The 16,158-nt window shown below is 41.9% G+C and overlaps 1 protein-coding gene across 4 annotated transcripts in view; it reads left to right on the forward strand.

Moving 5' to 3' along the window:
• The first annotated feature begins 6,341 nt into the window (after nucleotides 1–6,341).
• The window catches only part of ATP2C1 (ATPase secretory pathway Ca2+ transporting 1), a 124,354-nt gene continuing 114,537 nt past the window's right edge, over nucleotides 6,342–16,158 (forward strand). For 2 of the 4 annotated variants that reach the window (XM_070433387.1, XM_070433386.1), the window contains exon 1: nucleotides 6,345–6,753. In XM_070433387.1, the coding sequence (XP_070289488.1) occupies nucleotides 6,643–6,753 (111 nt within the window). In that variant the 5' untranslated portion in view covers nucleotides 6,345–6,642. Of the gene's footprint in view, nucleotides 6,754–16,158 lie in introns of all 4 variants that reach the window. The other 2 variants (XM_070433385.1, XM_070433384.1) reach the window with 2 other exon arrangements.

Below are 16,158 nucleotides of genomic sequence, written 5' to 3' on the forward strand. Positions count from 1 at the left end.
AAGATCAAGTTATGTGAGGGGTAGTGAGAGTGCATTGACTCCTGAATTCATTCCTAGGCTGTGGCTCTCAAACTTTCATGTGCGTATACTAGTAAATCACCTGGAGATCTTGTCAAAATGCAAATTCTGATTCAGGAGATCTAGGGTGGGGCCTTTTGCATTCCTAATGAGTGCCCAGGATCAGGTGATGCTATGATGCTGGTCTGTGGACCACATGATTAGCAAGGCTCTAAAGAACACTTAACCAGTCTTGCAAAAACAGACAGACAAACAAACAAACAACCCCATGTACCTCTGACTTTGACACCTAAGATGTTACCAGTAAAGACAAACATTCCTTCTGGTAATGATTACACAGGTTATTGTACCTATGTGTAGTCTGAGTTACACCAACATTGATGCCCTTTGGTGATCCAACTGAGGGAAGACGTATGATTTCGATGTACAGAGTAATTACATTTGGTATTTTAAAAATTCAGGGATAATAATATGGAGGAACATGACTTTGTAAATCTCACTGTGACAAGCTATCTGTCTACCCACATTGTATGCACATTATCATTGTTTAGATAACTTCAGCTGCTACCTCTAGCAGACTCTCCCACCCTCCCCCCAACCTGGGGGGTGGTTTTCATGGGATGTAGGAGTGAGTTGCGTGAGTTACCCAGATAAACACCCTCAACCTGGGCTTTTTCACCAGAACCCAAGACAAGTATTTGAGAATCATCTGCAGTACCGAGCTCTCTGGCCACTTAACTTTCCACCCAGGCAATGGAGTGAGAGAAATAAGAAAGGGGGTTGGGCCACTTCTTTATCCCAAGGGCTACCAGCTGCCAAGACAGCCCTAGCCCAATCATACACCTGCTTTCAGTTACATCCTTAATTTTCAAACCACCAGGTATTAGAACAGTGGTTCTCAACCTTGGCTGCACATTATTAGAATCACCTGGGAATCTTTTTTATATCCTAATTTCTGGGCCTCATCTTCCGGAAATTTTGTTTCTTTGTTACTAATGTTGTGGCCTCACCCCATAACAAAGAAACAGAATTTCCGGAGGATGAGGCCCAGAAATCAGGATTTTTAAAAAGATTCCCAGGTGATTCTAATGTGCAGCCAAGGTTGAGAACCACTTATTAGAGGGAAACATACTAACTTGCTCCACCCACCCCACCCTCCATCTTCCTAGTTCAGCAAAGCTATTTTACTTAAGGAAAAAATATATATAAATCATCTTATTAATTTTCATACAGAATTATAGGTAGCACGACCACCAATTTGCACATTCCCTCAAGGTTGAAACACTGCTCTACCCTCTTTAAAAGAAAATACCTTTCTTCTTCTGGGTTTGGTGTTAGTCCTCTCAGACAGAGCAAGACATGATTGCTGAGAAGGCGAAAGAAAATCCAGTCCTGAGGAGAAGGCAACACAGCACCATGGACCCACCCCCAAGGCCATCAGAAACAGTAAGTTTGTTGGGAGCATTTTATGTTTCCCTTAAAGGAATAGCTTGTCCTTAAATCCTGAGCAGCAACACAAGACTGGATAAAGAAGGCAGCGGATCCATCCCAAACCACAGTCGCACTGAAGACGGACAGAAGCAGATTATGCTTGGGGATAAGCTTGCGGAAGTCTGTGATTTGGGGGATTCTTGGTGTTCCCTGTTCCGGGTTTGAGATTCCTCCTTCCGCACTGGGGAAAGGAATAAGGAGCCAGAGGCAGAAGAGGGACTATTGGGTAGAGCTGGCTATGGTTTCTGGCCTTGGGCTTAAAGAAAGGGCTGATCGCCCTTTGAAGCAAGAATACTGATAGCGCCTGCAACTTGATAGGAGGCACTGAGTGAGAGGGTTTGAGAGCAATCTGATATCACACTGATATCACTAAGACCGAACTTGGTGGGAGGCCCATTTGTAGCTTGAGAGCTACAGGAACTCCCTCTTGGAAGTGTGGCTGCAAGAAAATAGATGGACAGGGAAAACCGGAACTATTGGAGGAGAGCGAGTTAAATGTGGGTTGGATGGAAGCTCTCCTGGTGCTCCAGCAAACAGGGACTCTCTCCCCCAAATGCCTCGTGTGAAATCCCTCTACAGTCCCATCCCTACCTGCCAGCGCCCCAAACTAGTGGTCCACGAAGTGAGGTCCCCAGACCATCAGCATCACCATCACCAGGGAAGTTGTTGCACAAGCAAAATCTCGCTCCTCATCCCAGACCTACTGAATCAGAAACTCTAGGGTGGGGCCAGCAAGCTGTGCTTTAACAAGCCTTCCAGGTGATTCTGATGTGTGTTCAAGTTGGGCCTAAACCAGCCGTGGGCAAACTACGGCCTGCGGGCCGGATTCGGCCCGTTTGAAATGAATAAAACTAAAAAAACAAAAGACCAGTACCCTTTTATGTAATGATGTTTACTTTGAATTTATATTAGTTCACACAAACACTCCATCCATGCTTTTGTTCCGGCCCTCCCGTCCAGTTTAAGAGCCCATTGTGGCCCTCGAGTCAAAAAGTTTGCCCACCCCTGGCCTAAACTATGCAGAAAAATGTTTTTCCCTAAATGGAGGGCAAGTGTCCTATGGGTGCAGAGTTACTGTCAAATCTGAGATATCAATGCTTGAAACCGGAAAGCAGAAAACTTAAAAGAGTTGTGTAGCTCATAGAGCAATTTGAAACATCTAAGTTGTTGAACTGTGGCTGTAGTGGGGGCATAGGGAGACTTTGAACATGGATTTTTGGGAAAAGAAAATTGCACGATATGCAGATGTGAGATAATTACTACCTACGTGGTGGGGGCAGCAAGAAAATGTTGTCTAATGTGCTTCAATCGGGTAAAATGTGCAATGTTGCTGCTGCGTAAACATGTCCTGATGCGCAATGGTAAATGCCTCCTTTTCTTCTCTCCTGATTTCATTTAAAACTGTCCCTGGGGGAGCAAGAGACTGGGCCAATATCCACAGACCTAGTGGGATGAGAGTGATTTCTCAGTGGAATTCATAATAAAAAATGGTTTTTGTTTTCTGGGCTAGCTGCTTCTCCATCATTCTAACTGCCTGCCCTTCACTTTATAGCTGGGCTGGATTAATTCCCAGAGAACGGAGTCATTATCCTGACGGAAACCCGAGCACTGATTGGGAGGAGGAAGAATGGGGGATTAGTGGGGTCTTAGTTTTGCCCTCATGCAGTTTAGAAACCTGTCAAATCGAAGGTGCCCTGGAGACACATTTTCTGTTTTCCTTGTTTCTCATCCTGAATTTACACACTTGGGTCTTATTGTCCTATTTCTATCTCTTTGCATTCTCCTTTTATAGGTTATGTTTTGGCATTCATTAATGAAATACCTACTGTGTGTGGTGCACAGTGCTAAATGGCTTCAAAAACCCACACTTTCATCCCATCTTGTCCAACATTTGCAAAGGCGCGGACTGGAAAATAATTTTTCCTTTCACACACACCTCCATCACTATTTTTTCAGGCTTTGGTTTGGCCTCTTTATGTTGTCCTTCAGGTGAAGAAATTGGGATTCCCCATGTTTTAAGCTATTTGTGAGAGAGGAGGTAATTTTTAGAAATCAAAAGAGAACACACAGATATGCTTTCACTGTGGAGCCTTGATCTGTGACTTCGCTGGTCTGTGATTTCTGTTCCTTATTTTTCTACTGAATAGAGGACAAGGGGTGGGAGTGAATTGTACAAATAGCAGGCAATCACTTCCACTCTTTTCTGTGTTACTTTGCAGGGTGCAGAATAGACCTCTTATCACTTGAGGCAGATACGTTGGGCTTTTTTGGTCCTTGCAGAGGTACATTGTAGCCATCAGGAGACTGGCCAGCTGCCTTCCACCAAGGCAACTGAGTCAAAGTGGCAATCGAACCAGCACTTCTCCAGGCTGAGATGGCAGAGACGCCCATACTGTGAACACAAAGGGCTGTGCTCTCACCTGATAAACAGCATGGTTAAAAACTCTCATCATATCTCTATAAACGATTGAGAGAAATGAACCATTGTAACCCATGTCAAACAGAAACTGACAGTAGTTTTTCGAAGTTTGGGAAACAGAAAATCTATGTCTACAAATACAACCTCTTGTCAAGATCACTAGAATCATTTCATAAAGGAACCTTTGGGAGGGAGGTAAAGTAATGAGTGTTGGCCTTATTTATAAAGAACCCAGGATAGGAAGTTGTATGATTTTTTCATGAAGAAGCACCTGGTCTCTATTCAATAGTTTTAGTCTGCAAATTCCTAGCAGTCTAGGTTGGTATGTCTCTTTAACAAGGCCACTCCGTGCCATTCCTTCTTCAGGTGGATCTGCTGAGCGTTGCTCAGGAATCCGTTTCTGGCTGCGGGCTAAGAGACTGGGAACTGAGACTCAGGTCAGCCCGTATCTGGTTGGAATCTCTTCTCCTCTGCTTTGCAGCTGTGTGCCCGTGGCATGTGGTTTACCCTCTCTGAGCCTGAGTTTCCCCATAGAGTGCCATAGGATGACATGAGATAATACATGTCAAGAATTTAGCCCAGTGCCTGGCCCAGAGCCCAGTTAATATTAGATAGGATTGTATTTGTTATCAATTAAATATCTAAGGGAATTTTAGTTGCATCTGTTTTACCAATTTTCCTTCTTGTGTTCCATCTAGTCAGGACAGCGCTGTTTTTTATTTTTTGTTTTGTTTTTTGTCTCCCTCCCATGTCTTTTCATCTCACTCCTCATCCCAGGAAAGGGTGATCATGAGACACCATTTGATCATGAGACAACCGTTTGAAATGAAGTCTGCTTTGTGTTTGTCCTTTGGGAAAAGGCTTTGATCACCAGCCGTGCTGTGGGTATTTGGCAGGCTGCCAGCTCCTGTCTATCGTGAGAGGCATCTTAGAAGGTTTAGATATTTAAAAAAAAAAAAAAAAAGAGTGAGAAGCAAAAGGGCAGCTGGTAGATTCTTCGAGGAATCTACCTACCTACCTTTGCCTACTCCCAAAGCCCTAAGGGCCACCCCACCTTCCAGGGCCTCCAGTTGGCCAGTGTCCGGATTTCCAAGCTCCTTGTTTTCCTGGGCTACGAGCTGGCAGGGAGTCCGTAACACTGAGCCCTTAGCATTCCAGTGACTTACAAGCCAGTGTTTCTCTCTGGCCCTCCTTAGAGTCTGCCGTCTCTGGAATACTGAGGGCTGTAAGAGCCTCCGTAAACAAGTAGTGGTGGACTGGAAGAGAGAGGACAAGAGGGCAGGGCCTCCTCCTCCAAGGAGCCCTCCCAGCAGCAGTATGTAAATGACTTCTTGGAATTGCCAGCCTGGTCCTGGAAGATCACCTTGCAAGTGGGCCCGATGCCAGCCTGACAGATGGCCTGGCTGCAGGCTGCACAGCCCACATTAGGCCCATCCAGTATGTGTTCCCTGGAGGCAGCGGGCCCAGCCAGGAGTGTCAGGGAGGTTACCCAGGGGCATGGCGCGGGCTGCAACATGGGTTCCCCGCTCTACCTACCTACTACGCTCCTGCCTGCAGCGCTCTCTCTGTCCACTTAAAAGCAAATCTCGGCGTCTCATGGTTTTCCGTTGATGCCTGGCCTAGATTCTACATGACAGCCCCTCACAGAAGTGGCCAAGTGTTCCCATCAAATGCACCAGCCGCTGCAAAGTTTAAAAGGATAATAAAACAGCAAAGCCTGCATGGAGACTTTGTTCAGAAACCCTATGACATCTACAGAGTATTAAAAAAATATTGAACTTTCAAATTTTATGATTTCATGTCCTCCAAGGCCACAGACCTCTTATCATGTTCTCTTTTTAAAGCATGCACTCTTTTTGAAACAGTTAGAAAGTCAATGTATAACTTTTTTTTTTCTCCCTACACTCGGAATAAAGCCTGGGGAAATTTAATGTTCCTGGAATCAGCCTGTGGATTTGAGATAAGGATTCAGGCAAGAAGCCTTTTAACACAGAGCAGAATCTGTTTGTAGCTCTTGTCCAATTAACATAAAGTATCTGGTTACTGTGTATCTTGCATAATGCATGACAGTGTAAACCGAACGTTTTAAGTGCTGACACTGAACTCCTTGATAACAATGAAGGGTGAGGTAACTTGTTAATTTCTTTTCAAGAAATCTCCTGAAAAAAATGCTTCTCCAAACTGAATCAACAGTTTCGAGCTGAGATGCAGGCGAGGGTTGTCTGTGTGTTCTCACGATGATATGAAATCCAGAAGGAAGCAGGAGCAACCACATGTCACGTTCTCTTTAAGAGCTGGAAAAGCTGTCAGAAGAATTAAGATTAAACCTCCTGTGAGTCCGTGGGTGTGGAAAGTCACCAGCTAGCTAATATTAACATAGCTTGCAAGAGAACGCTGGTGCTAGAAATAGGACAGTTGCATCACTACCACTAAGCAATTTGCATTCGGTGGACCAGCCCCTAAATTCCTCCTGGCTCCTACAGCCCTCTGGGCATTGCATTTCTGGACGCTTTTAGACGGAGCTCACACTTGGCTGTCGTGGTTTCCCAGGAACTCTACCCAAAAGGAGAAGCGGCAAGAAGAACATCTGCTTTGTGTGCGGGGAAGTGGTCGCGCTACCAGCAAATCTTGAGGCGTCTGTGGAATTGTGAAGCGAGATTTCATATGGTTGTCGACAGGGAGGGGCAGACAAGGACCTTCTTGTTTTCCTCGTCATGGATAATCTGTTGCCTCAATCTAAATTCTCCTACTTCAAAAAACACCCTCTCCATGCAATTAGAAAATACGTCTCGGTGCTGAGAGAAAACCAAAGGGCGGAAGAACAGGTATCCTTTTCTTTATATTATCTTTAAGGTGAACGGGATGTTTGCTCTTGGGTGTTGCTTTTATGTCACTTGGGGATTTAGTCTCTGCTAGTTTACCTGGGTCGAGGCGCAGGTCGACTTCCGCGTGGGGCTGTTCAGACTTGCCAATCAGAGGAGCAAGCAGGCTCGTGAGGATTTATTTGAACTTGGAACATTTAGATCCTTAGATTAGGTTCCAGTCGTGTAATAAAACCACATGTTTTTCTTTTTTCTGAATAGCTAGACTAAACGACTCTATCAGAGGTAAATGGTGGCTTTCTTGATAATTTTCTAGGTCTTCAAATACAAATTTTAAAACTATTATTATCTCCACCAAGAAAAGTTATCAGACCCTAGATATACATTGTCTTCTTGTATGTATTTATGGTTATATGAATATCACCAGGACTTGCAAAACAGAAAACCTTGTGTAGACTGTAAGTATGAAAGCTTTAAGCAGATCCCTAATGAGCTGAGAAGGTCATTCAGAAGTAATTAGTCATTTTCTTGGGTGGAGGGTAGGGGATAGAGGACTGCAGGTTTCAGTCTTTTCAACCAATCAAAAGTTAGGATTTCCAGTAGTAGGCTCTAGATGTGGGAGTATAAATAATTTTTTAATAACTGTTAGAATGTCTGGTCACTTCTTTAAAATCATGGATTAAAAAAATCATGCATTCATTCCATTGTCATGAGACATATATCGTTCTATCACTTCTGAAAGAGGCATTTCTAAAAACTGCTCTCCTGAATTATACCACCTTGTTAGAAGAAACCACTGTCCCTGACCCATTAAATCTGGTGGTTCCTTTAGAAAGAAGCATGGCAATGGTGAAGGACAAATGTATAGCCACAGTGAAGACCAGAGTCATAAATTGCTTGGGCATCATACTTGTCATTAGAACTGCAAACGGCACGGGAGATATTAGCAGTGTCCTGTATTTGAATGAGGTGACCTACTTTATCAAAACAATTCCAGGAAGTGAGAGCAAAAGTCAGCAGACAGAAAACCCTCTAATGACAGGTTTCCCCAAGGCGTAGATGCATAATTTGGAAAATCATTACTACTGTTGGAGAGGAAACTGCTTTTGTGCTGTGCGTTAATGATTCTACATGAGCTGGAGACTCAGACTGTACTCACTAAGGGGGCTATGCTTAGTGGCCAATTTATCTCTTATTTAGGCAAGGTGTCATGATGACAAGGACATCTCTTGGTTTCCAAGTCTCAGCAGGTGCTTGCTTTTGGAAAACCAGTGGTGCTGTGAGTTGTCTGCCACACTCCATAAGTGCATGTCCACAGGCTTCTTCAGGACTCATTACGAGGGGAGGAGCCGTGTGAGTCATGGGAAGGCTAAGGGGACTGAAAGGATGGGGCTTCAACTGTGGACTGGGCGTTCAGTGATTCTCCCTCCCTTTTCTCAGTACTATATGTTTTTGGAGATGTGGCTATATTGCTCACACCATTGATTTTTTTAAAGATTATTTTAAAAATGTTGCAACATGCATTCAGAACATGAGAATCTAAGGTGGGTCCTCTGACTTGGACTGGGTGGGGCCACAACCATTGGAGGTGACCTAAAGTAGCTATGAGCATTGTACTGATTTCCTAACTTCCTGGGTCGGTTAATGGAGAAATAAAGAAAAATGACCTAGTGGATTCTTTTCTGAAACCAATTACAGCTCTGCAGACATAATGTCTCACAAAATTAGAGAAATTAGGTCAGAGTCAATCGTGGTTAACCTTGGAAAGCTTGTTGGAAAGTTATAAAGGAGGTTAAAAATGTCTATAATTTTAGGACCTGGATATTGGTTGTCTCTAGTCCTTACACTCCTGTAAGATGGATCCTCTTTAGAAAGATGAGGGATGTGAGACTTAGAGACCTTAAGAAGTCTTGCTCAAGGCCACTCAGCTAGAAAGTGCTGAAGGAAGATTTGAACTTGATCCATTTTACCAGGCTTTATCTCTGAATAATCCAGTGATAGCATCACAGCAAACTGCTAACATTTTTTTGTAGAGGGTACTTCCACATACCACCGTCATAATCCTTCCCATAAGGGTTCACCACCTGTACACATTTACGTATTCCTTAATATTTTTCTGTATTTGCATTTAAAATCACTCACTCTTAAAATTTAAATTTGTTTAGAAAGAAATTTTCATATCAATGCTATAAGTGGAAAACCACTCTCATTTGCCTTAAATAGAAGAGAAGCATAATTATAATAAAAGCAACCTAATGTTAAATTATAACTAGATACTGTTAGCTGTGAAACCTCTAAGCCTGATGCCTGCTCCATTTGGTTAAGTAGGAAGATTAGCTTTTAAGAGATTAGCATCCTACTAACCAACTGAGAGATTCTCCTGGGCAAGGATAGAAGGGAATTACAAGATGGATATCTTTCTCAGTTCCAAGTACTTCATTGTTATTTAGTGTAGTGTCTGCATGCCACTTAAAATCTTCGCCTAATTCATCATTGCTCCCACCAGTGTTATGTTCCACACACTTTAGAGAAAATGATCCCAGACACACCATCTGCTGCTCCACTTCTGTGCATTCAGATATATTCCTCCCTCTCGCCTAGAATTCCTTCCTCTACTTACACCTTGCCCACATCCTTCAAGACTCAGCTTCAATGAGCTCATGAAAAAGCTTTCTCCAAACCTGTTGGGAAGAGTGAAGCATACGATGTTCTGTCTGCTTCTAATAAGGCCCTTTATCATATGGTATGTAGTAAGCCATTTGGTTACATGTTCACAAACATACAGCCCATACACACACGATGCTGGGTGGTATCTTATTCTTTGTCCCCTCAGGCCCACCTGGACACCTGGCATAGGATGATATAGGAGAGACCTGCACCACAGGCCAATTGCCTATGGAACGCCTCCTTTCTTGCCTCTACCCAGTTTTTTCTTTTTCTAAAAAATATTTTTATTGACTTTAGAGAGGAATGGAGAGGGAGAGAGAGAAATATCAATGATGAGAGTCATTGATCAGCTGCCTCCTGCACGCCCCATACTGGGGATTGAACCCACAACCTGGGTATGTCCTAACTGGGAATCGAACTGTGACCTCATAGGTCAACGCTCAACCATTGAGCCACGCCAGCCAGGCTCTACCCATTTCTTGACTAGACCTATAGAGTTCCCACACATCCCAGTCATGGTCATTATTATATTCACCTTGTCCAGGTTACACTTTTCTGTTTAAAGTTTTTCTTTAATGTTTTTAAACACCCCTTGCACTTGGTGTCATACAGACATGAAGGTTTGACCTCAGAGTTGGTTGGTTCGATAGTTTTTGTTGTCATTCCTATTACAATGTGCCAATCAATGGGTGGACAGGCTATTTATCAAACTGAGAACAAATATCTCATCCTTTGCATCCCTAAACTCTATTATAGCAGGCCTTTCACAAAGCCAAGTTCCTAACCAGGTAGAAGATTAAGGTCATTAACTAGAGGTACTGAAGGTTGGGAAAATTTGATGAACATGTTTGAACAGTATCAGTCAAATGCTGTTTTAGTGGTAGTGGCGATGGTTGGGGGCACCAAGCCTAAATGGGTTCTCAGGTGAGTCTGGGTAGGTATATGGAACACATTCAAAGGGTATATGATTGCAGCTAGTTTATCTTGGTTGGATCGGAACGGCCAGAGTCTGGCTCAGATGTTGATGTCTGAGCTTGTGGGGAATAAACAGGACTTGCAGGCAATATTCTCTTGGGTACTGGAGTCCCAATAGCTTTCTCTGAGGCTCGGGTTACCAAGTAGGACACTAAGGAAGGGAGAATTTTTTCCACTTCGGGGCAGACTGTAGCCTGACTGCGGCCCATGTTAGCTTTGTATATCAAACTGCCTATTTGACATCTCCATCTGCATGTCTTGTGGATGTTGGAGACTTGCATGTGTCCAAAGAGAACTCACAAGCTCTGTTCTCCAAACCTGCTCCTCCTCAGGTCCATTGATTAACACAAAAGCTCAAAAGGGGAAACTTGGGAGTTTATTTATTATTGACAAGTTGATCTTCAGGCAACCCTCCTTGGGGAACATCTGCAATAGTGTCAAAAGTAAAAATTTAAATAAATAAAGATAAATTTTAAAATTTAAAAAGCTTGGGGAAAGACTGAGGCACAGAAGAGCCTTCTATTTGGAGCTCTTGTCCCTCAACTTATATTGCCCTGCAGTAGCCTCATCAACTTGAATCTCTTCTTCCTGTGTCCCACAGATGAGGGATCGGTGAGGGTGCCTTGCTCTCTTGAATAGAAAGACTTCTTTCTGAACAAGAACTACCATCTAAGAGCTGACCTGTTATGTCTTGACAGTTTAACAGTGAATCTGCTTAAAATGAGGAGAGTGGTTTTTGGTGCCAGGGTGCATGTAAAATATATATATTCACACACATATATGTATGAACTAGAAGCCTGATGCATGAAAATTCCTGCAAGAGTAGGCCTTCCTTCCTCCGGCTGCTGGCACTGACTTCCCTCTGGCCCCCGGGACCTGGGCTTCCCTTTTCCGGCCACTGGCAGAGACACCCAGGACCAGGGCTGGCTTCCCTCTGGCCCCAGCTGGATCAGGAAAAACGTCAGGAATGACGTCCGGTCTATTAGCATATTACCCTTTTATTATTATAGATTAGGCCCCTGAACTGGTATAATATGTTCCCACAAAGTTAATCCACACAAATTTTTGCTATGTCTCTATATTCTTATTATCTGACTATGCAATCATGTTACCATTGATGTCCTTGTATAAATATGGACACAAATGTTGACCTGGACAGGACTGAATGCAGAAAAAGAATCTGTCACCTGTCATCTTGTTTTGTGGAATTCCTTAATTTCTTCAATTATTAAGCAAGTTTTTTCCCCTATATATTGTGTGAGGAGCATTTTTATAGTACTGATGATGTAACAATGAATTAGGTATAGTGTAGCCACTCTGTGATGCTTATAGTGTCAATGAGCAGAAAGAGCTGTACTCAAGTGTTTATTATTGGAGGTGAAAACCACATACTATAGTCAGCAGGCATATCTGGCTCAAGAGCTGCTCTGATTAATTTGCTTAAAATGAGGAGAGTGGTTTTGGGGGCTAGGGAGCATGTGCAGTAGCTATAATTTAATTAAGGATTAGAGCTAAATTTTGTTTTGAGGCGGTTCTAAAGTTTCTCTTCAGTGGCTTAAGAAAAGCTTTCTGGTTCAAACAGGATCCCTGGATTTTTATTTCTTGCTTTGTTTCTTAATGGAATGCTAATCTCAAAGTTGGGTTGTTAAATAAACCTTTGACTTTAATTTGAACCTTAGAGACTTAGTTCTTCATTTTGGCTCTTACACCTTCTCTGAATAACAATATAAAAATCAACAACTCCATCTACGCCCCCTCCCCCCCAAATAAAAAAAGCTATGTTGAGATTTAGAACATTACCTAGAATTTTGAGTTGTTAACGCAGGCTTTAGTCTCTAGGTAAAATTATGAAAATTTCACTCCAGCTTGGTTTAAGAAATGTTGAGTTTTTAGCTCCTTAAAGTGAATTGGTTATATCTTGAGAGTATACCGAAGTTATCCATTTTATAAAGTCTCTAAAAAACAAGTCATGTGGAATTGGTTCTTTGGGGAGCTACTCTTCCCACCCCACCCAACGCCCCAAGAACCAATTACACAAATTTGTATGTATTTGGTGCTTTCCATTCAATGCGTACTTTGCTAGTCATATAGGACATACTGGCCTCAGCCCCACAAATAAATGCAAAATCGCTGCTGGGATAGGTACAGCAAAGGAGAGTTATGAGATGCCTTAAAAGCATATAATGGAAGACAAGACTAAAGTGGGAAAGTCAGAAAGGCTGCCCTAAGGGACTTAATATTGAGTTAAGATTGAAGGAAGAGTAAGATATTAACTAAAGGAGGATATTGAGGGGACAACTGTAACAAAGATCTTGGCCAGAAATGAGCAGGGAAACAGTGAGAAGTGGAAGAAGGGTGTGTGTATGTGTGGGGGGGTGGTGTTGGGTGTTGGGGGGTTAACAAATGCTACCCCGAGATAGCAATGCTTGAAAGAATCTGGATGTTAGGCTCAGTGAGGAAGAGACTTAAGATGTGATTGTTTCTGTGTATGTGTTTGTTTGTGTGTTTCGTAAGACCCACAGGGCTAATCTGTAGAAGAAACATGGAGGTCCATTTGGGATGTTCAGGGGAGAAATAACTACAACTAATAGGCAGAACGTAGGGAGCGGTTGTGTTATAACAATAAGGATAGGCTTTCTAAAAACGAGAGGTAAAGGAATGGGCCACCTTTTGCAGAGGGCAGGGTATGTGACCCGTCTCAGGGGATGGTTTCTGCATCATAATAAAGAAGATTAAATGAAATATCAGGCTCCTTCCAAGCCCAAGATTCTAGTGCAGTGGGCAATACAAAGGATGGGTAATTGAGACACCTTAGGAACAAAGAGAGGGCCCAGGTGCATCAGTTAGAAGTCATTTGTTTTATCTGGTTAGTGGTAAATACTCCACAATCTGAGCATGTTGCTCTGGAATCTAAGGTCAAAGAAGACAGATTCAAATGTCTTTGGTGATTTGGTTAAGCATTTCCATCAAGGAAGGGAAATAAAGAGGAAGAGAACACCTCAGGCAAAAAGCTTTATGCACCAGTAACTAGCTTTTCTGAGCCTGATTGGCCACTGAACTACCTGTATACATAAGGACAGACAACTATGTATACTTATGCGGTCATTGATGAATAGGGACACTGAGACATTTCAGGTTATTTTGTGGCATTTTTAACTACTGTTTTTTTTTGTTTGTTTGTTTTGTTTTGTTTTATATCACCCTCTTGTGCTTTCAGCTCTTTTTTCCTGCATTTAATGCTGACAGTTTGCTGCTTATCATGGTCCCTTCTGAAGGTGTTCCAGGCTTCTTGCCCATATTATCACAGCTGTGAAGTGTTAGACATGCCTGGGAGATACCTGAACCCTGAGTTGACTTCTGAGCTGTTTCTAATCCTGATTATCTGCTTCTAAACTTTCCTAATCTACTGTACTCAGATGCTTTGGAAACATGAGAGTCAGTAAATGCATGAATACCTAAACCTTTGTCTTTGAAATGAGCCTATTAACTCAAATGTAACACACACACCCCTTTTTGTGTGTGTGTGTGAGAACTTCAGTATAACTTGTTATGTAGATTCTCAAATTTGCTATCCTATTCCACTTGTTAGACAGTCTGTCAGCAACATTTTATTTGCTAACTTTTGTTCAGAATGGAAGATGACATATTTTCTCACCTGGTACAGACAGTTCCATGCCTTCACAGAAAAAGAAATGAACTTTCCACATATGCTGCACTGCTCCCAATTTACTGTGAAGAGAGCAGGAAGGATGCTGAAATTATTTCTTTGCTGTTCATCCTTTAGGCAGCATATTAGTAAGGCTATTTTAAGAAATACAATTTGGATTATACATTCAAGAATAAGGCATTTTAAAGCTTTATTCAATGCCTTATCTGTGCGAGGCACTTGGCAAGGTTCTTTACATACATTGTCATTTAATCTTCATTGGTGGTATTATCCTCACTTTGGGGATGAAAGAACTGAGGTTTAAAGGGGTGAGAGAATGTGGTACACAGCTCATAAATGATGGCACTAGAGTTTAACTCCAGGTTTGCCTGTGTCTGACTCCAAGATCTGATTCACTGCCTCATATTCAGACACACCCAATTCCTACCCCCCATAAACAGGGTCCTTTTCTTCTCTTATTTCCCTTACTTCTTTTCTTCTTTCTTTCCTTGATATTAGATTTTTCTTGCATTTATTGAGAAAAAAGGGGATAAAAATAAAACTACCATAACTACTATGCAGGAAAGACATCAAATCCTTTTAGATGAAGATCCACATTTTTGAGAGGTTTTAAAGTTACTCAGTTTGGGGGGACTTCTTTTAAGAAAAAGAATATAAAATTTTAAATGTTACATTAGATACACAATGAATATTTATTTAGAATGGAATAAGAAATCACAACAAATTACAAATTGGGATGACAAATACAACAAAAATCACTAAGTCTAGGAAAAGAAGTGTTTTTACTAATTAACTGATGCACCCTAAGATGTTTTGTTCCTACATTTTTGCATTAGTCTTTAATCATTATTTCACATGACAGTGAGTTCTAATATCCGCTAAAGAGGTGATCAAAAGATGATTCGCATACTCCTCTAGAATAGTTAATATATACATTTATATGTCTTTTTTAGAGCCCAGAAAAGTTTCATAGACCAGCTTCTGGCTCTGTTTCTCCTTTACCACCCACGTACTTCAGATGCTAGGCACCACTGGACGCATTATATGAAGATTTCAGGCCCTGTGATTTAGTACAGCAGACAGTAAGAGTATTCCTGGATGTCCTTTCTCTACTAGGACAGCTAGCAATAACTTAACCATACGCAAAAGACTACAAGCCACATTTATACATCCCACTAAATCAAAACAAAATCTAAACGTATCCTCATCCCACCTTCTTTAGGCCAGATCCGCAATTTGCCCACTGCTGCTCCAATGCTAACTGATAAGAGAGAGATGTCAAAGGAGGGGAAATCAGCAAAATGACTACTCTACAATCAATTGTAGTTCAAATATCTTTTGCAAATTTTACCAAAACGTAAGACCGTGAGAACATTGCTAGAGTCTCTTTCAGAACCTTTTTTAAAAGGGGGCCTCTGCAAATGAGGGGCCTTGAAACTTAAACTTCTTTAGTTTCCAAGAAAATCCAGCTCTGGAGGAAAGGTATAACAAGACAAAACACTGGTGTTTCACTATAATATGCAAGAGTTTATGCCATAGGGTGGCTTCAGAAGTAATGGTGTATGGGGTCCTATTCTGAGCAGCTGGAGCTCCCAACCTCATTGAAGTAGAGGATGATCTTTCTGTGTATTTCATTCTGTAGGAAGTAGCACTGTGGAGATGAGGATGTTCTGGTACTGCTATAACTGAAAGGTTGCTCAACCCTCATTCTTATTTGCAAAAGACTTATTATTTGCAGTGGGATTATTTGCTAATACAGCCGATCTGAAAACTCCTGCATGGGTCTAATTAATATTAAATACATCATTTACTGTCCTTCCAAGCAAGCCACTTAGCACACATAGAAAAAGAGCACGTTATTGCTGTTAGAGGCTGCACAGTAGAAAAACTCTAGCAGCACTAAAGGAAGTCTTTAAGAATTCATTAAGATGTAATCAAGCTTTTGAAAACTCATCTGTTATTTGCAATTATAATATAGTTACTGTAAGTTGTCTCTGGATAAAATCACCTATGTGTAGGATTTCTTTACTGAATTTTGCTCATTGGTAATGTATTCAAATTCCCAGCTTTCTCATGTATGTCCTCTTCTTAGAAACTCT

The sequence above is a fragment of the Myotis yumanensis genome, unplaced genomic scaffold, assembly GCF_028538775.1.
Source record: "Myotis yumanensis isolate MYYU_CA2020_CCGP unplaced genomic scaffold, mMyoYum1.0.hap1 SCAF_14, whole genome shotgun sequence".
In the NCBI taxonomy this organism is placed as follows: domain Eukaryota; kingdom Metazoa; phylum Chordata; class Mammalia; order Chiroptera; family Vespertilionidae; genus Myotis; species Myotis yumanensis.